General features: G+C 43.2%; 1 protein-coding gene across 1 annotated transcript in view; it reads right to left on the bottom strand.

Annotated features, from left to right (window-relative positions):
• Positions 1 to 455: 455 nt before the first annotated feature.
• bsna (bassoon presynaptic cytomatrix protein a) overlaps positions 456 to 20,369 on the bottom strand; it is a gene marked incomplete at both ends in the record, with an annotated part of 144,735 nt that continues 124,821 nt past the window's right edge. Inside the window, 10 exons of the mRNA XM_083920968.1 lie at positions 456 to 496; positions 1,491 to 1,622; positions 3,116 to 3,209; positions 5,492 to 5,832; positions 7,146 to 7,646; positions 8,521 to 11,029; positions 14,545 to 15,475; positions 16,529 to 16,776; positions 19,047 to 19,214; positions 19,789 to 19,830. Of these exons, the coding sequence (XP_083777094.1) occupies positions 456 to 496; positions 1,491 to 1,622; positions 3,116 to 3,209; positions 5,492 to 5,832; positions 7,146 to 7,646; positions 8,521 to 11,029; positions 14,545 to 15,475; positions 16,529 to 16,776; positions 19,047 to 19,214; positions 19,789 to 19,830 (5,007 nt within the window). The remainder of the gene's footprint in view (positions 497 to 1,490; positions 1,623 to 3,115; positions 3,210 to 5,491; positions 5,833 to 7,145; positions 7,647 to 8,520; positions 11,030 to 14,544; positions 15,476 to 16,528; positions 16,777 to 19,046; positions 19,215 to 19,788; positions 19,831 to 20,369) is intronic.

Here is a 20,369-nt window from a genome sequence, read left to right as displayed (position 1 = left end):
CTAATGTTGAGACGCGCTTGTTCACTGAAGGAAAAAAAAAAATACATTTCTAGCTCTTTGTATGTGAATCATTGACCAAATAACTTCTGAGAAGCAGAAAAGTGGTCTTTTTTTGCCTTTTCAGATGTACAATCATGCTCTTGGCTACATTTAATAAACTGTATTATGACTCTTATTTTAGAGAGGTCTGCATAAAAGACCTACGGGGAATTCATTTATAATGAAAACTATCTTCAGCTCAGACAAAAACAAGACAGTACATTAAACTGAGTTGAATCACAAACTGCTCCTGCTGTTTTGAATGTAAGCTAAAGTACGTTTCTCAGAAAGTCCCAGTAGGTTAGAAATCACCCTGCAGTTTTCTAGTCCGTTCAGTGCTGCTGACTACGCACATGACTTATTGGCATATATAGGAGGAGGGAACAAAAGAAAACATGTACCTTAATCTTAGCACCTCAGAAGAAAGAGGTGAACTTCTTGCCAAAACCGGAGATAGCTGGAGAAAAGTGGACAAGAAAAAGAGGTTAAATAAATATTATGCTGGGGGGTAAAACTTAAACACGTCAATTATGAGGTTTTTAGGGAAGGACATACACTACACTGGAGAATAAAGGCATGTCATTTTGTTAGTGTGGTTGATGTGAAACTAGAAAGCACTTCAATTAGTTACCATTAATACAGCGACTGTCGCGGTTATTACACGTATTCATTGAGTCATTTTGTAGTTTGCTTTTATCTTTGTGTAATCGTTTTGTGTCTCTTTGTAGTCATTTTTAAAATCTTTTTATAGCTACTTTTTGTATCTGTAGTCATTTTGTATCTCTTTGTAGTTATTTTCTGTCTTCTTGTAGTTGGTCTCTTGTCTCTCTTTGTCTCTCTGGAGTCATGTTTTGAAACTCCGGGTCAGAACTGAGCTTTGTAAAGTAGCGCTAACTGGGGGCATTACTGTCCCTTTTACCCTGAATAAACAGTTGACGATGATGGTTTTGCATGTATTTGTAGTTGCTTATTGTCTCTTTGTAGTCACTGTGTCTCCCTTCGTAGCAAGTTTGTGTTCCTTCGTAGACATTTTGCACCGCTCTATAGTCATTTTGCATCTTTTTCTTAATAGTTATTTTGATTCTTTGCTTGTCTCTACGGTCATTATCATTCTCTTTGTAACCGTTTGGCATCTCTTTAGTCATTTTTCATCTCTTTGTAGTTTTTTGATTTCCAAGAAATGTAAAGTCTCCAGGAGCCCTTTGAACCCTTGGGCCTGTGCCCGGTAGGCCGGTTCAGTAATCCATCCATGGGTTATTATTTAGGGCCAGTAATGAAGTGAAGTATCTATCTAGTTTGAAAAGTGCCTTTCTATTATTAGACATTATTAGACATGATGATGATCAAAGGTAATAGTTGATACCTATTCAACATGACTGATGTGTTTCATTATACTATGGCCAAAGCCCTTGTTTAAAGTGTGTTGTTATGAAGTGATTTGTTTATTGTACCGTCTCCCAGTTTGCCGGCCTGCTCAGCTGCAGATCCAGGGAGGATCTTGGACAACATGCTGTCTCCCTCCATGCCAGGCTGACCTGCTGCTGCACTTCCAATACCTCCGGGCCTAGGAGCTGCCTTGGAGCCTGGACAGAAGAACAGAGATATAAAATGAGGATGACTGGATAGGAAGAGAAAGAACCGAAAGTTGAAAACAGAGATGTATCTAGAGGTCAAGAGATGTCAGTATCCATACAGATCAAAAATTAGCGGGCATCTGTCAGTGTGCATATTTTTTTCTATTGGAGAAATGTGTGGTGTCTCATTTCTACACACTTTCCATAAATCCCTTGTAAATGGGAGAGCGTGGGCAGTAGAAAAGATGTCTCATCCTTCAGTTGTCCCTGTTGAATCCTTCCTGCCCTGCTAGTCTACTGATTCAGTCACTCGCCTGCTGCCTTTAACCCTATTTACTCATTAGGTCTCCTCTTTATAGATTTACATGGGATTCCTGTGTTTAGTTGCAAGACTGTCTGAATATACAGTATATGCTGCTGTATGCTTCAGTCATTATTTAAGAACTCATCCTTGTTTCCTGTCCATCTAACTGAATTACTACTTAAGAACACGTAAAGAGCTGACATAGCGATCATCAAGAATACTACTCTGTAAAACCCAAGAAACATTCAATGCCAATATTGTTGTTTTTCAAATATTACTCTTAAAGAAATTGTCACTAAGCAACATTTGGGCCAATGCAGGCAAAACCTCAAGTAATAATCTTGAAGATACTGATGTAACACAATGGTGATTGAGCCTGAGGCCCACTGGTGAAAATATTAATATATGTGTATTATTAAGTAGTTGTGTTTGTATTTCCATTTTGTTTTGGTAGAAACCTTTTTCTGGGACCAAAGAGGGTCTAAGGAGATGAGCACTATGTAGAATTTATATTGTTTTTCGAGTGAACTATTCCTTTAATGTTAGGGGAAGCTATATGGCTACAGCTAGTTATTGTTTCCATTATCAATTAACCTCAGAATTTTATTAATTGAACAAAATGAGAAATAACAAAAACTATTTCCTTAATTGACACTTTTAAACAAAACAAATGCTCCAAACCATAGGGTGTTAAGAATATTCAAAAGAATCAAGTAAATATTAATATACAGTATGAGTAGATGTAAATTAGTGATTTTGTTTGTATTTTTTGCTTACTTAAGTGATTTAAACAACTCTTCAGTTGTCAGAATTGTTACCTATTATCTCTCTAATATGTTTGTGGTCCCATGTAAAAGCCATCAATTTCCCTACCCCACTGAATAAAAGACTACTTCCTTCATCCGCGTGGGATTTTGGTATTGCATATAACAGTGTTGTTCAGAATTTTCCAGGAAACTTTTGACTTATTACTAAATTAACTAACTGACTACCTCAATACATAGAGACTTGGTACACTGAGGCTCCCTGCTGCTGTGAAGTGAAACCTCTCCTGTGGGTTTTCCACTTTGAGATTATCAGAGGATTAATCTCAGATTACATAAAGAGGCACACAGCGGTTACGTAATACACACCGTGGGCAGCAGCTGGCAAGACATAAGAGTGGTGGGAGTCCTTGTGTGTGATGAATATACTTTACCTATGCCTGTGAGTGGGGGCTGGGCAGCTTTTGTGGCCATGACGGGCGCTGCCTTTGCACCAATAGCTGTCACCGGAGGTGTGTCGATTTTGGCCTGCATGATGCATGAAGATCATCATTTAGTAACACAAACATCTCAGTACTGTATATACCTTTTATAGGAAAACTGTCTGTAGTTGGAGATGGGGGGTAGTTCTTATATATTCACAACACAAAGAAAAGAGGGGGATAGAAAGAGGTAGAGAGACTGCCAGAGGGTGACAGAGAAAGTGTTGCCCTGTTGTGTTGTGACATCTTACTGAATCACATGGATAATGAGTTTATCGTCAATAATTTATGATTACAGAAAAACTAGTCGATCACATTTGCTTTGTTACTTGTACAGGACAAGTGTACCTGTAATGCACTGTAATTAGAATATTATAACTTTTGCGAAACATCTCATTCATTCATTGTTTCTTTCTATAGAGTTCTGCTGTTGTCAGTCCACGCGTTTGCAATCAAGCACTTTAAATTGCGTAAACCTGAGTGAAAGACGGTGCATTAATACAGTTGTAATTGATTGGTGTCTCAACTCTCAGTTAAAGTTTACAAATGTCGCCACTGTATGTCCCACATTTTCCTGCATGATACAATCTCTTTGTCTGAGTGGACCAGTTTGGACATTTGCTGAGTCACTGTGTTGCTGTGTTTCTTCCCAGCTCTGCCCTCAACATTTAGGGACTAAACTACAGTGGCTGCTGCTCCACCAACAGAGCTTCAAGAAAGATGCAGACCAGACCATGTCTGATTTCCATCAACTATAACAGTTGCTACTATCTGAACACATGAAATATGGTCCTGTTTTAATCTCTCATCTTAATTTGCATCCCGTTTGCTCAAAACACTCCATGAAATATATTGCAAAACAATCAAATAACATTCTATTTGTTTCCCTGCTGACTCCAGTATAGCTGCAAAGCAGAGGTGGAGCCTCTTTATTAAGATGCACTCTGCAGCTGCAGCATACGGCATTTTATTATTTATAGACACATGATCAATGTTTTTAATTACAGAATGGGTCCAACATGAGGGCCTAAGTGTATGAGTTTCAAGTGACAAATACTATTTACTCTTTATGGCTTCCTGAAGCCATTCCACAGCAGAGTGTTTGGAATAATTTCCAAGTCAAATTTGTGCATAACTCGATATCAGACCATATTAATTATTTTACTTCACATCGGATCGTACAACAATGCAGAAATATTCTCCCCTTCTATCTGCTATCTACAGTATTTTGCAAGGACACCATCACTGCATCTGGGGCTTAGTACCACCCAAGACAGTTGTGTCTGTTTAAAGAAACACAAATAACTCAGAGCATTTTTTCCCCTCCATATCCCATAATGATTAGCAGTATAGCCAGACCATACTCCATTGCTGGCACTGTGCATATAGGTCTGGCTGTGGTAGACTTCTTCATTGGCAACATATTCATGCATTTACTAGAAACAGTTCAGGAAGATAACCATTAAACTATCTGAATCTTCATGTTAGACGTCATAATCAGATTTATAGACTCCAATAGCACACATATTTGCATGGATTTATGATTATGGAGCGAATTCAGGGTGCAATAGATTTTTGCAGGGAGACATTGTGAGTGCCAATTTCTGGAGCGTCTAGCAGACAGTGAATCAGCTGCGTTCAGTTATCAGCTGCCTCTGTGTTAATCACAGTGTTAGATAAGGCCTGCCAACAGAGGCACAGCAGAATTTAAATAAACCATCTAAACTGGAAGGAGATGGACCAGCTCTTATCTCTGGGAGCATACGAGGGCACAGGGGGGATGAGGGGAAGGCGAGGGCTGAGGGTGAAGACTGGCTTAAAACTATGAACTTGAAAGGAAGAGTTGGTGCAAAAATATTAGATGACTGGAAGGAGGAGTAGATTGGAAGATGGAGGGATGATTGAATGTAAGGTGAAATATTTAAGGATCCAAGAGGATGAACTAGCTATAATTGGGTGTTAGAAAATGTTAAATTATTAAGATGAGGATAGATGGATAATTTCCTGATCGAAATTACTGTGTGTATGTGTGTGTGTGTGTGTGTGTGTGTGTGTGTATACCCTATATATACATTAATTGTTATTCAAAATGTCACATCAATCACACACACCAGAGAGCAGATTCAAATGTATCTTCAGATATGCTAGCACTGAACAGTATTTTAACAGATAGTGGTATTTTTTTGGTCAAAGAGAAAAAAAACTATACCCTTATATCATAATTAAACCATCTCTTTATCCTATAAAATGGAGACAAATGTTGTGGTCTTAGTACACTTAACATTAATCTATTCCTCTTTCCTACTAGTCTGTCCTCCCTGTACTCACCATGGTAGCTGGCGTGGTTCCTGCAGGACCTGTCTGCCTAGCCTGCCCCATGGGTCCACCTGCTTGTCCCATCTGCCCTGGTTTGGCCTGGCCCGGCCCCATGCCCATGCCCATACCCATGCCTTGTCCCTGTACTGGAGGCTGCTGCTGAGGGCCGGTGGTCACTGCGGCACCGGGTTGCCCTGGCCTGGCTGCTGATGTCTGGGCTTGTTGTTGGAGTTGGGTCCTCTGTCCTGGAGCTCCGTCTGTCTGGGAACCTGGACCACCCTGTCTCCCTGATCCCGTAGGTCCGCCAGCGGGTCCCTGAGCCCGAGCAGAGCTGCCGCCAGACCTAGAGGAGCCTAAATTGAGGAAGAGAGGGTGTTTTTTTTTATTTATGAAAGGTTTGTGCTCATTATACCAAAATTGTCTCACAACAAGAAAGACCTAGATAAAGGAAAACAGATCAGCAGTCATCTTTTTGGGCAGATACTATAAAAGAAGATATACAACCCCAATTCACAGGAAGTTGGGATGTTGTGTAAAACATAAATACACATACATACAGAATAGAATGATTTGCAAATCCTTTTACAACCTATATTGAATTGAATACACTACAAAGACAATATATTTAATGTTTGAACTAATTAACTGTTGTTTTTGCAAATATTCACTCATTTTGAATTGCATGCCTGCAACATGTTCCAATAACTCTGGGACAGGGGCAACAGAAGACTGGGAAAGTTGAGGGATGCTCAAAAAACACCTGTCATGTCATTGTTGGGTAAAAGGAGCATCAATAAAAGGCTCAGTCGTTCACAAGCAAGAATGGGGTGAGGTTCACCACTTTGTGAACAACTGTGTGAGCAAATAGTCCAACAGTTTAAGAACGTTTCTCAAAATACAATTGAAAAGATGATTTTATAATCTACAGTCATAGAAAGATTTAGAGAATTTGTTTAGAGATTTTGTTTTGTATATATTATTATTGTTATAGTAAATTTTGCATATCTTGTTGTATATATATTATTATTGTTTATTGTTTATAGCACACTGTGCATTGTATATATACACTATGTATATATTGAATTCTATTTATGTTTTGTTTTTATTTGCTGACCCACTACTGCTGTTACAAAATAATTTCCCAGTCTGGGATCATTAAAGTAATTCTATTCTATTCTATTCTATTCTATACATCAAATAAGCCATCAAGGCTTATTTGGTAATTATCTATTAACAGAGAAATCCTGGACAATCGCTAACAGAGAGACATGGCTAACACTGAGTAGCTCTGGGCGAGGCGCTAAACCATCCTGAACGGCTTCTTTAACCACTAATATTACTCAAAATAGCACCAAACCTCTGCAGTAGCGTAATAACAGTCCCTACACATAAAACGAAGCACCAAGTGTATTAAAAAGGACTGTTTTACAATGCCAACAAGCCTTAGCAGCCAACTAAGTCCATATTGAGAGGCAGCCCAAACAAGTTGGTTACCAGTTCATTCAGTAATTGACTTGCTTGGGTTCGCCTACTATGTTCATGCTGAAAAAGACCATGGGTTAATTTTAAGCCGGAGTTACACTTTAACAGCAAATGTAATGCTATTACACCTCCCCTTACACCACATAGAAAAGCATTTTACGTGAAAAAGGTGTCCTGTATTCACCTGGTGGTTGGCCCTGCATGTCCACTTGCTGCTGGGACTTGCTGCGTGAGGAACGGTGCGGATCCCCCTGTCTGGAGGAGCGCTGTCCGTGGTGGTGTCCAGATGGATCTCGGGAGTAGTCAGTAGAGTGGTACCCGCCGGACCTTGACTCACCACGCCTTCCAGAAGATGAAGATCGTGCTGAAGGTTCTTGGCGCATTGATGGGTCTTTGGGATGCCCCTTAGATGACCTTGAGGACCTTGGCTCATCTGAATGACGTGTCGCAGATGAGTGTCGGCTGGAACTGCCATGCTGCCGGTGGTCACGGGAGGAAGAGTGTCGCCCTCCGTGGCCGTACTCATCCTGAGGCCACAGGTCCTCCTCGGGAGGCTCATCGTAATCATGGTAGGTGTGTTTAACACCGTGTCGGCTCCTTCCAGTTGAGTGGCTGCCGCCGTAGTGTCGAGAACTGGCACGAGGCTTCTCAAACCAGTCAGTTTCTTCTTGTCCCAGATGGTAGGCTTTGGAAACCGAGAGCAGATCACAGTCAATCTCCATGTCGTTTGGAGACAGCGGCATGCAGGCTGAGAGAGGGAAGGAGGCAGAAAAACAGCATGCAAAAGAATAGGAGGAAGAGGACACAGAAAGAAAGGCAGAAAACAGAAATAAAAAGATTTACATCCATGCAGTATACACTTAACATCGCCTTCAACACAATACAAGACAGTATGAACAGGATATATAACAAACACTGCAAAACTGTCTGTTTTGGTAGCTGTTTTATGCTTCAGCCTAAAATTTGAAGTAAATAAATTTAGGCTGCACAAACATTCTTTGAACAACTTCCTTGTTGTATGTGGGTTGGGTCAATTCTTGCAGTAACACAATAATACTGGCCCTTTTTAAATATGAGGTTTAAATATAGAACTGATAATGAGGGACTATTTTGCAGTGTAGACAAATAATTCATAAATCAAGACACATATAAACAGAATATCAATGATATTGACATAATTAAAAAATAAAACCCTGTAAAAAAAAAGAAAGAATGCATCCGTGTCGTGCAAAGAAGACCTTTCAAGTGAATCAGAGTGTAGCGAACGAAGAAAACGACCACGCCGTAGAACCATGCGAGTATTGGACAGACAGACGACTGGACGGACAGGCGGAAGGACGGACAGGCAGGCAGACAGACAGACAGCAGTCCACTGATAAGAGAGCTCCAAGTGACTCTCAGGAAGAAGAAAACAGCATGCAACGGCTATCTCTGTCTCTCTTTTGCTTTCTCTTTCTCTTTGCTAATCTTAGCCTCTGGGTGGGTGGGGGACAATAAGATAAACGGTGGGGGCAGTAGTAGATAGTGAGACTGCGTGGGATTTCAGCTCCCGCAATTACCTTCGCTGTCTGACACAGCGCAATGATAATCGTCTATAATGTATGTATCATCCGATTTGTAGACATGCGTCCGGGGAAGGTCTCGTATGTGGTCTTGTACATCTGGCAGCGAGTGGCTGGAACCATACTGGCCATAATAGTATTGATATCTACTGCTGCGACTGTCGTAAGGGTCGTGACCTAAGCTTGATGATCGCCCAGAACCCATGAACCTCCCCAGAGGACTGAGTGGGCTCTCCTCTTCAGAGTACTGGCGAGTTGGGTGGCGCCCCCGGCTGTAGCCAGATCGGTAGGAGCGGTCGTCCCTCTCATAGGATCGGCTGCGATACCCAGAGTAGTCTCTGGCTGAGATCTTGTCCATGCCATAGCCGGTGGAACGGGAGCGGCCGGTGGAGGTGTAGTAAATCCGATCGTCCTCCTCAACCGTAGAACCATAGTATCGACTACCATGAGTGGTGCCACTGCCGCCCTCGTAAGTATTCCTCTTGAAGCCGTAATCCTCAATGAGCTGGCGCCCTCGAATGTGAGCGGAGGGGTAAGCCCCACCTGTCGTTGAGGAATAGGAAGCTAAGTCTGCCTCCACATCTCGAGCCTCCTCAATCGGGGAAAACTTGGAGATTTTTTGCTCCATACTCCCCAGTTTCCTGTGCTTGCTGCGCTTGGAGGACATGACAGCTGGAGCCAGAAGGCTTCTGGAGGACAACATAGGTTTCTGTACCCCGGAGCGGATGCTGCCTTGTTTGTAGTCGTAGTCATAGTAATAGGAAGATCCCCCACCCATGCTAGTGCTCACGCTGCTGCTGCTGCCCCCTAGAGGTCCGTGCCTGTAGCTGCTCTTACCCCTGCCGTGGTGGTCGTACAGCTCTTCCTGCATCGCTGCTTCCTCTTCAGGTGCCCTGCCGTATGAGGAGCTGCCAGTTCCCCCACGCGTCGTGCCGCCAATGGTGCTGCTGTGGCTGTGGATGTCGCCCGGGTATCGCCCACTGCTGCCATGATGCATCATGTCCCCTGTCGTCGTGCCCAGCCCGTCTTTTGCCGTCAGCTCGCTTACGTCATCAATCATCATGTAATTCCTTGGGATGTTCTGCTCTAAACCAGGAGCCCCATACATCCCATCTGCACTGCTGTATGTGGAAGGACTGTCTACAGAGTGCCCATAGGCATTGGAAACTGTAGATGTGTACTGTCCATAAGAACTGGCTGTGGTAGTGGTATAGCCATAAGTATTAGCAGTGGTTGTGGTGTATTGGCCATATGAATTAGCTGAGGTTGAAGTATACTGTCCATAAGTGCTTGGTGGCATAGAAGAGTACCCACCGTAGCTACTGGACACTGGTGCTGAACCATATGGCCCATAGGAGCTGGCCATGGTTGTCGAGCCAGTGTACTGACCATAAGAGGGGGCTGCACTGGAATAGGTTGCTTCTTGGGCCGTGGTGGTGACCACAACTGTGGGGTTGCTGATCGTCTCGTAGTTGGTGGGCATCTTGTGCTCCAGATCGGCCAGTGAAGTCTGCCTTGGTCTTCCCGGGTGGACTGTCAGTATATCAGCTTGGGGCTGCCCAGGGTATGGGGTGGTCTGGCTGGGGTAGGAGGACACAGCGCTGGGATAGGGTGAGCTGTGGGTGGGGTATGGGGGCTGACCAGGTGGTGCAGGCCCGAAACCTGTATGCCCAGGCTGGAGCTGAGGCTGAGGTGCGGCTGGTAACCCCATGTCTGTCTGGGGGTATGGGGGCTGAGTTTGGGGATAGGTGTGGGAAGGGTAGGAGGTTTGAGACTGGTAAGTAGGTCCTGGCGGGTGGACATGGCTCTGGAGGGGCGTTGGCTGCGGCAGTGCTTGGGACTGAGACACTGTTGGATAGGGAGGCTGGTTAAATGTCGAAGACTGGTATGGCGCACTTGATTGCTGAATTGGTGCTGCCTGTTGGCTCTGAGGGTACTGACAGGAGATGAAGGATGAGGTAGGTGGGTATTGGGCGGCTGTGTTGAGATCGCTGGTGAACTGACTCAGAGGGGCAGTGCTTGGCCTCGTTGACAGTAGCCCATTGGTCTCGTGTGATGCAGCTGCAGCTGCTAAACGTAGGTTATTCAACTCACTGTCGGACATATAGTCCCTAGTGTCCCCCATACACCTCAGATAGGCAATATCCCTCCTCTCCCTCTCCTTGACCAGTGTCTCTTTCCTTTGGTGAATCCCCAGCTCTAGATATCTCAGTTTAGCATCAATTTCTTTCTCTTCCTCCTCCAGTTCAGCTTGCTGTTTTCTCAGTTTGGTCGACTCTTGCTCCACGGCCTTCAGCTCGTGGGTGAGGTCTTTGAGGAGACTGGCTTTTGCAGCCAGGCCAGACCTGGAGCTGGGCTTGAGGCTGGGCACAGAAGGCAGGTAGACCTGTTGGAGGGCAGGTGCCATCATGGGCAGGTGAGCTGATGTGGTATTCTCTTCCGGAGGAGGGCTGGGCAGGGTTCGCTTGACCTTACGGAGAAGTGAGCTCTGTTGTAGGGCTGCCAGCTGGAGAGAGAGAGAGAGAGAGGGGAGGGGGGGATTGGGAGCAGGATAATTTGGGAAGACAAAGAAGCATGGAAAGAAAGGGATTGAAGAGGTAAAGAAAGAACAGGGAGAATGATAAATGAGATAAGATGGTGAGAAAGTTGAATGGAGATAAGAGATGTGACATTTGCAGAAACCAAGTATAGATGGACAGGGACATTGGAGGGTTAGCGTCAAAAGAGGCAGATGAACAAGGAAGAGACAGGATTAAGGAGAGCAAAGGATGAAAAGAGGAAATGGAGAGAAGAATACATAGAGGGCAGAGAGGAAGTAAGAAAGAAGTCAAGTAGAGAGGACAGTGGAGTGAATTGGTAAGGTGAATAAGACAATATAATGGGAAAAGGAGAAAGGGGCAAAAGGGAGAGAAAAGGTGGTAGAAGGAGATCCATGGAGAAGGATCACAAGGATAGGAGAAAAGTTGAAGGAGGGGAGAGGCAGATTATGGTGTGCAGAACAGATGAATAAAGCAGGAGGAAGAGTAGGGAGGAAAACTCAAAAAAGAGAAAATTTCAAGGAACAGAGGACATAAGGAGAGGATGCAACAACAGGGGGTATACAAGGGAGACAAGGAGACACATATAGACACAGAGACAAGGACAACAGGAAACAAGAGTGGAGTTTGTATTAGAGGACATACAAAACATTCAAATTAGTGCCAATTGTGGTGCAGTATTTTACGAATCAATCAAACTACATCTGCTGCAAACAATTTAAATCATTTGGAAACATTTGGATGGGTTGTTGCTTTAAGGATTTTGTGAAAACTATATTTTTAAAAATTTTAAGGAAAATATTGTTTCATGATTAGAAGGATGCCATGGAATGACTAATCTTTTAAAGGTTGTGAGTCTTAGTCCACTTCACACTGAGGGCGCACTCACACTGTCCATTGTACTGTGCCCTGTGCTTTAGAGTAATTGTCCCCCCCTCCCTCTTCCGAATGCTATTGCTTATACGTCATCATCTCTCAGTGATTTAGTTTTGTCCAACTGTATTTGAATGTTTCATCTGACCAAATCTGCAGTAAACACTTCACCTCCGCATCAAACCACCGTGAACCGTTCGGTGCATCTTTTCACATGTCTGTCGCGGGGAACAGACGCATATAAATCATCAGGACCTTTTTCAATGCTCACGCTCGTGCTTGTACATGTTCGCACCCTCGTGCCCGTACATGTGCATCCCTGCTTTACTAAAGTCCATCTCTCTCAACCAGGCCGCAGCCGGCAAGCGTGCTGTGCCTGGGCGCGGTATGGTTGCACTCACACTGGTCAAACAAACTAGACTTAAGCCATGAAGCGTAGTAGGGCACGGTACGGATGGACAGTGTGAGTCTGTCGACTGCCACTCCACTGCCCTATGTGTTGCATTTGTATGAATAGAAAAGCTTAGCTAAACAAATTCTAGAAATGAATCACCTTGCAACTGTCAAGGGATAAATCCCCTGTTAGTTATGGGTTGGGTCATTGGCAGCATGAAATTATGGCCAAAAAAAAGCACCTGCTATTGAGTCAATAGGGACCTAAACGATCCAAGAGACGTAACCAACACCCTGAAACCATGTCTTATATGTATGCTGTTCTGAAGATAAATGTGGATACAACACAAAGCAGGCACAGGTTGTTTGTACATTTTACACATGTTGAATTTGTTCTTTTGTCTTTTCAAATTATGGTTGGTTGGTTCAAACTTAATCTTCACATCTTAAAACCAAGCGTACTGCGCCATGTGTTCCACTGTAAATCCCAGGAAAAACACAAAGAAAAAAAAAGACAAGAATTTTGGCGTATTTGATGATCAGTTCAGCTGTATATTTGGCCTGCACAATATGTAACTGACTTATCAAATACCAAATATAGTTCAAACCAGCCAAACACTTATATCTTATTCAGATGAGTCAATGTTTTCCTGTGGCTAATAAATATCAAGAATGACATGAACGATTCTTTGATAATTAAATATGTGTATACTGTATCTTCCATCATCTTCCGTATCAACTGTTAACTGCATTTTGAATTTGTAGATAGAGTTTATCATGACAATCTATGTGGGGATGGTAAATATAATCTTAGCATGTGGGCAGTGAAAGCATACACCGTCGAAGATTAAGAGATACAATACACAACATTTACTCAATAACTGCTATGACTCATTATTGATGAGGGGAGTTGGACCATTCTTAAGAAAACCAATTAAAAATCATATCAACGGTTCTTCCCAATCTGCTTTTTTTTTTAGTTTATCTTGCTGCATGCTGCAGACTTTTTTTTTCTTTAATCAAAAAACCTTATCCTAAATGTACTTACTCTAAATGGAATTTTTTATTTCTTCTTTCATTACTCAGGTAGACTTTTTATATGGCTGGATTTTACCTAAAAGTTCCCCATTGTCTAGATGTTATATTTGATTCCATAACTTTTAATGTGTTGCCTTGTGTGAGGCACTTTTTCAGGATCATTATCTTTACTACATATTCACTCTCTACTTTATTAATTGGTGTTAAGAAATTAAAGACGCCAAAATATGTTAATTGTAACATCTGCCCTCTGCCACCTGACATGTACGCTGTAATAAAGGTGAAGCATACAGGTTTCAACAAATTATTAGTGCACATAATTATCACAGGTTTTGTCCCCTGTACCATAATTCAAAGTCAGTATTTTGTAGATGCCCAAATCATGTGAATACCAAAGAGAACTTCAGACTGTGCTATCATAATAAATCTACAGGAGGCAACATAACAGGCACAAAAATTCAGTAGCTACACAGCTTAGTATCAAATCGAGTTAGTTTGAGGGTGAACGTCTTCCTTTACCAGAGGTTTCTATTATAAAAGCCCACAATACCTCAAGAAGGTTTAATATTGGATTCCACTTTGTATCTCATTTTCGTTGCGGCTTTTGTTTCACAAGAGTGTTACGTTTCAAATTGGGGGATGGGGCAGAATTAATAAAGTTTGTATGCCCTAAATAATGTAGAAAACATCTGAAAAATCCACAACAAAGGGAATTACTTAGAATTACATAGAAAATGGTTAACCTGAACACTTTATAATGTATGTGATATGTAGCCCTATAAGTACTATGAAAGCTACATACAGTAAGATTACATTTATTTGTTGCTTTTTTTTTAGACTGAGGGACTTACAGCTGAAATACTTGCCTAAGTCAATACCATAAGTGTGTTGTGTACAGTCCAAAATATGTTTTTGTACTATATGTTACATGAGTGCAGGTCTCAAGAGGCACTTTTTAACAAATGTTATTAGCATGAAGTTAAACCACTGAATTGCAAATGGCCAGTACTACACAAATACACTTTTGCTCTATCTAGCTGATGACATAACATCTCCACTGATTAGCTATCTTATCTAAACTATGCCCTGAATCGATTTTAATTGCTTCATTCACTATAATTCTCCATATATGTTTCATTGTGTGCTAATGCATGTGTCAGCATGGTTTGAGTGACTTTACCTGGCTCTGAAGTGCTTGTTGTTGGTAGAGAGACAGCCGAGCCTTGGTGTGCTCATCTGTGGTGGGGCTGAGGGGCTTGGGGTCTGACATGGACCTCTGGGTGCTCTTGATGGGTCGGGGCACAGAGGGGTGTCTCTGTGGGGACTCAGCTGTGTAGGACTTCTGCTGAGGTGTGACATGAGCCTTGTTCAGCCTCTCACTGGACAGAGAAGTCTCCAGCAGGCGGTGAGGGGACACCGGTGAGACAGGAGAGTAGAGGACTTGTGGGGATTTTGGGATATGCTGCTGTCGGATAATGCTGGAGATGGACTCGTTGTGGAGGTGGTTGTGAGGCTGGTAGTTGATGTCAAGTGGGTCGGGGCGGCGGCGCTCAAACTTGGCTGCATTTGCTGCAATGTGCTGCTGCTGGCGCTGCTGGGTCAGGAGGTCGACAGAACCGGGTTGTTGCGTTCCGGTGCTGGTAGAGGAAGAATATGGACTAACCGTGGTTGGTACACTGAGCTGGGGAGCTACAACACCCTGTGACTGGGCCTCTGGGTCAGTCTGGCATGCTAGAGACTGTCCTTTTTGGGTCCGCTCAGGTCCAGAGATGTAGTGCACAATTTCTACTTTATTCGGGTCTGGTACTGTGACATGGATGGCTGGGGAGACTCTGCCTAGGTGCTCCACTTCCGTCTGGCAAGACATTTCCCTGATGGTCTGGCTGGCGATACTTGAGGATACCATCTTGAGAGCGTCGGTCTTGGTGTCAGTGCCTGTTGTGGACGTGGCGGCTGTGCTGGTAGCTGCACTGGACTCAGCGTGCCGGGAGAAACGGGAGCGTCTTCGGCGGACCGGCTGTCCTGTTTCAGCCTTGTCCTCGTCATCATCTGTCTGGACAGAACAATCAACACTACGACCACGTCTTCTGGTCCGATGACGCATCATGTACCTGGTGACGCAGAAACATGAAGAAAAAAACAATAAGGAAAGACACCATAACGCTATATACTGCCTCCTATGTACAAGAACATTACAATCTAATTATCAGGCTGTCTTATAAACTTATAACATAGAAAATCAGAAACAACAAGTCTGACTCATGCACGCACGCACGCACGCACGCACGTACGCACACAAGCATGCGCGCAGGCACGCACTCACTCACCCCCAGGCTAAGGCATAGGGGAGCAACAGAGCCTATAGGGTAGAGTTACCTTAAATGTAATGCATTACTGATGTAACACACACATTTTCTCTTGCTACGTCAATGCCATCATGACCGCGTCATGTCAGCATATGGCCAGTGCAGTGCTAAACATCCCTAAGAAATTAGTGGAGTAAAGTTTGTTCACTCTGCAAGGAATGGCGCCTGGAAAACCAGCTTTACATAGAGTAACTAATTACGATCTAGACGTATTGGTTTGAATGATGTAGAGCTTTAAGCCACACGGTTGTCTGCATGTATCTTTCCTTCGTCAGTTATCACGGTTAACTGGTCTGTAAGGAATACCAAAGCATGGGTCTGACCAGTGGCTCATTTGTATCACGTAACATGTGTAATTTGCAAGCACAATTCTTATGGTGCGACCTTGAACAATCAAGGGATTAAATGCAGGGCAGCGGATTAAATGAACATTTACCAATACTGGATGTCAAAGCCCAATGTTTTATGTCTTTGAAACTTAAAAAAAAAAAGACACCTTCATTCTGTTTGAAACATTTAATAAATTACCCATAAAGCCTGCATCCACATCTCAGTTTGTGGCTTGGTTGTTAATTACAGAACGATGTGAAGAAAATAGAAAGATTATCAAGGTAACCCTTGCCTGATACAGTACACACACGCACGCACACACGCACGTACGCACGCACGCACGCACGCACGCACACACACACACACACACACACACACACACACACACACACACACACACACACACACACACACACACACACACACACACACACAATCATCTACCCTTACACCACCACACATAACTACCTTTCCTCTCCGTCTTCATCGTCTGTCTGCACACAGCTGTCAACAATCCTGCGGGGGGAGCCATAAAACACCACGCTGTCCCCATCCAAGCTGTCCCTGCTCAGTCTGGTCATGGAGCTGTGTTTCCTGATGTTGCTCCTGGTCTCCATGTGCTCCTGCTGACTCCTCAGACACATCTCTGATGAGGAGTTGGGGAGAGAACGGGAGCAAATCTGAGAGTCGTTGTAAGGCTGTCCGTTCACATCCAGCTGAAGAAAAAAGGTTAAGATTGTTAATTGTTACACATCTTCGGTTCAGTTGGGATTGAAAAGGCTTTGACTGATGCACATCACATCATCAGTAATATTTAGATGATCTATGGCGCGTGGTCTAAGGTGCATAGTATTGTGCAAGGGGCAGAGGGGTTGTATTTAGTCTCTTTATTAGTCATGGATGTGTTTTGGGTGAGAGATGAATGAAACCAATCACAATGTATTCTCCCATTCTCTTTTAATACCAGGTGCTCCTGCAGCTGTCACTTTTATCATTATGATATTTATGGTTTTATATGGCAGATTTGGGAAATTGGAGAAGTGAGCAGTTTTCTGCAGTGGACCTTCCACCGTCTCCCAATTCTCTGTCCCATCAACACCTCCGTTTAACTGCATATGAGCCAATACATTGATAACCTATTTAATTGAGGAGGAGGAGGACGAGAAGGAGTGCTGCTGTGGCCCCTGTGTGAAACAAGCATAATGTGCTGACCGGCTCTGATGCCATCTGAGTCCAGTTGTACGGTTAAATCATCCACCGGCCACCCAACTGAATTAAAAATTTTCACTCTCTCTCTGGGCTGCTGTTTTTTAAATCATGTACTATATTGATGTGTGAGTGTTTTCTGTACGAGAGATCTTCAACTAACACATCTGGCGGACCTTTCTGGTATCCCTGTGGAGGTTGGGGGCATTGAACCGGAGTGGACAATGTTAAAAGCTTCCATTGCGGAAGCTGCGGCAGTGAACTGGGGCCTGAAGGTCTTAGTTGCCTCAAGGGGCGGTAACCCGCGAACAGCGTGGTGGACACCAGTGGTCAGCAAGCTGTCTGACTGAAAGAGTCCTTCCGGGATATGTTGCAAGGTATCGACAGGCATAAAGGGCTGCAGCCTCTGCCGTGTCAGAGGCAAAGCGCCAGGTGCTGGAGAAGTTTGGAGAAGGACTGTTGGGCTGCTCCTCAGGAGGCGGAAACGGGGAACCATCCAAGCTGTTTACAGTAAGGACGGGATGCTAGTGACCTCAACTGTTGAGATACTTGGGCGATGGCAGGACCCCTTTAAGGCAGAGCTGGAGGCTGATGGGGGATCATCGTCAACATCTCTGGCAGAAGTTACTGAGGTAGACAAACAACTTTACAGTGGCAAAGCCCTAGGGATTGATGAGATTCATCCAGAAATGCTGAGAGCTTTGGCTTGGGAGAGGCTGTCTTGGTTGACACGTCTCTTCAACATTGCATGGAAGTATCCGTGAGGAACTGGGAGTAGAGCCGCTGCTGCTTTGCGTTGAAAGGAGCCAGTTGAGATAGTTCGGGCATCTAGTAAGGATGCCCCCTGGGCACATTCCTAGAGAGGTGTTCCAGGCACATCCAGCTGGGAGGAGGCCTTGTGGAAGACCCAGGACTAGGAGGGGAGATTTTATCTCTACACTTGCCTGGGAACGCCTCAGGATCCCCAATTTAGAGCTGATTAATGTGGCCCGGGAAAGGGAAGTTTGGGGTGAGCAACAAAAGCAATAAAACTAAAAACTGTAGTCAGAATCCTGGCAGCAGAAACAGAATTCAACTTTTAGCGTCTATCTTCTAATCAAGTAAGTTACAGTTCCTCATGCGTAAATGTCTACAGTGGAGCAGCAGCTGAGCTCTGCTCTCTGCTGCTTATGAACTGACCAGCCTGATTCAGGGATTAACCATGGAGCTGTAACTGCAGCTAGCACATCATTAATCTTACTATCTGAATAATGTGCCTTTTAAATAGCAGGTTTTCACCCAAGGGCGCACAGACAAATGCAAGTACATTTGATAATTACATAATGTTGGTTTCTAGGCAAGAAAATGACAATCGCGTTCATCTGAAACTAGCAATTAGAGTTTCGTTGCGCAATGTGCCACTGAACTGGCTGGAAGATGGAGCCCTTTGAGTTGTAGCTTGTGATCATTTTTAGAAAGCCCATTATAATTATTTTGCACACTGAGTTTCATGTCATTCACAATTGAGTTTAAAGACGCACATTTTACTTTACCAGCCCAGTTAATTCATGAGTCAGAATATGTGTTGGTTGATAATGAACCTTTTGAGATCAATCATGCTTTAGAAATGTGTCAGGTATAGGTCTATACCAGGGGTCAGGTGTGTGTAGGCAGGTGTAAGGCAGGCCAAACATTTATAACTGAGAGTTTGAAAGCATGCTTCTTCTGTACTTCTGCACTCTCTTTTCCCTAAAATGTCACACTCCCATCGCTTATAAGCCAACTTTCTGACTCCCCTCACCTGCACATTTTGAGCTGCAGCTGTTTTCTGTCTCTTCTGCTCTACAAGCTGCTGCTGGAGCTGATGCTGTAAAGACTGGATCTGGTCTAGCTGAGACTTCTGCTGTGCCAACTGCTCCCTCTGGAGAACAAGTTGTTTCTCACGTTCATTTTGCTGCTGCTGTAGAACCTAAAAGATGTAGATTGAAAGAGAACAGAAAGAAGCACGTTGGCAAAAACATAGAGAGAGGACAAGACAAGAAAAATACGGAGAAGCATAGCACAAGTGATAGGTGAGAGTGAATGGGTTGATATGAGGAAGAAAGACCAAACAAGAAAAATACATAATGGAAAAAAAAGACAAGATGAAAACAATGAGAGAGACAGAGAAACAGAAACAGAGAGAGAGAGAGAGAGAAAAAGAAGAGGAAAATGTTGTTGACTTTTGGCACATCTGGTTGTTTAAAAGACAAGCAAAGACTATTGTTGTGCTGATGGATTAGTTTTAAAAAAGGTTCCAAGTTAGTCAAATCTCAAGCCTCTTGCAAAAAACAAGAATGGAAGCGCAACATAAATAAAATGCATGTACTAATCATTGCTGTTCCAAGTCATATAATGTTCATAAGAACACATGTGATGCATTTCTTTTTTTGCATAAATGACAGGCTAGTGCAAATAGGTTAGGGTTTTTGCTTATGGCAGTTATGGTATGCAAATTAAACATTCCATCTCTAGTTCATTCTCAGTAAGGAAGGCTTCCACACCTGTTTTACTGAGTTAACTTGAAAGATTTTCAACTGCTTGTTCTATCAAAAAAGAAGACAATTGTCATGTTAGCCCTTCTGTTAACTGGCTGTTGGCTAAATGTGGTATATAAAAATGTGTACTTGCTTTTGATCGTAAGACAAATACAACAAAACAGGATCCATTCATTCAAAATTTGAGCATTACTAGTTTCAACCAAACATACTACAGGCATATACATGCATGTTTCATATACAGGAAATTGAAATATACAGAGCATGCAGACTATAGAACTATGTTTGTGAAAGGTTGACTGGATCCAAACAGTTATTTGAACAGCCAGCAATCATTAGATTAAATACCATTTTCTGGGGGGGGGGGGGGGGGGGGGGGGCATATACTTTATATTGTATTTTTTAAAGAACAACATGATAAATTACGATTCAATAATATAAAGGAATACTAATGCAATACAATACACCACAAATACCATCACCACAGAAACAACAAAAACACAAAACAATATCCATAACACCAACAACAAAACATCAAACAAGACACCAACTATCAAACTCTTCACTCTGCCTCCTGTTTCTTCCTC

The sequence above is a fragment of the Echiichthys vipera genome (assembly GCF_963691815.1).
Source record: "Echiichthys vipera genome assembly, chromosome: 9".
Classification (NCBI taxonomy): domain Eukaryota; kingdom Metazoa; phylum Chordata; class Actinopteri; order Perciformes; family Trachinidae; genus Echiichthys; species Echiichthys vipera.
Note: the sequence above shows the minus strand (reverse complement) of the source record. Positions and strands in the feature narration are given on the sequence as shown.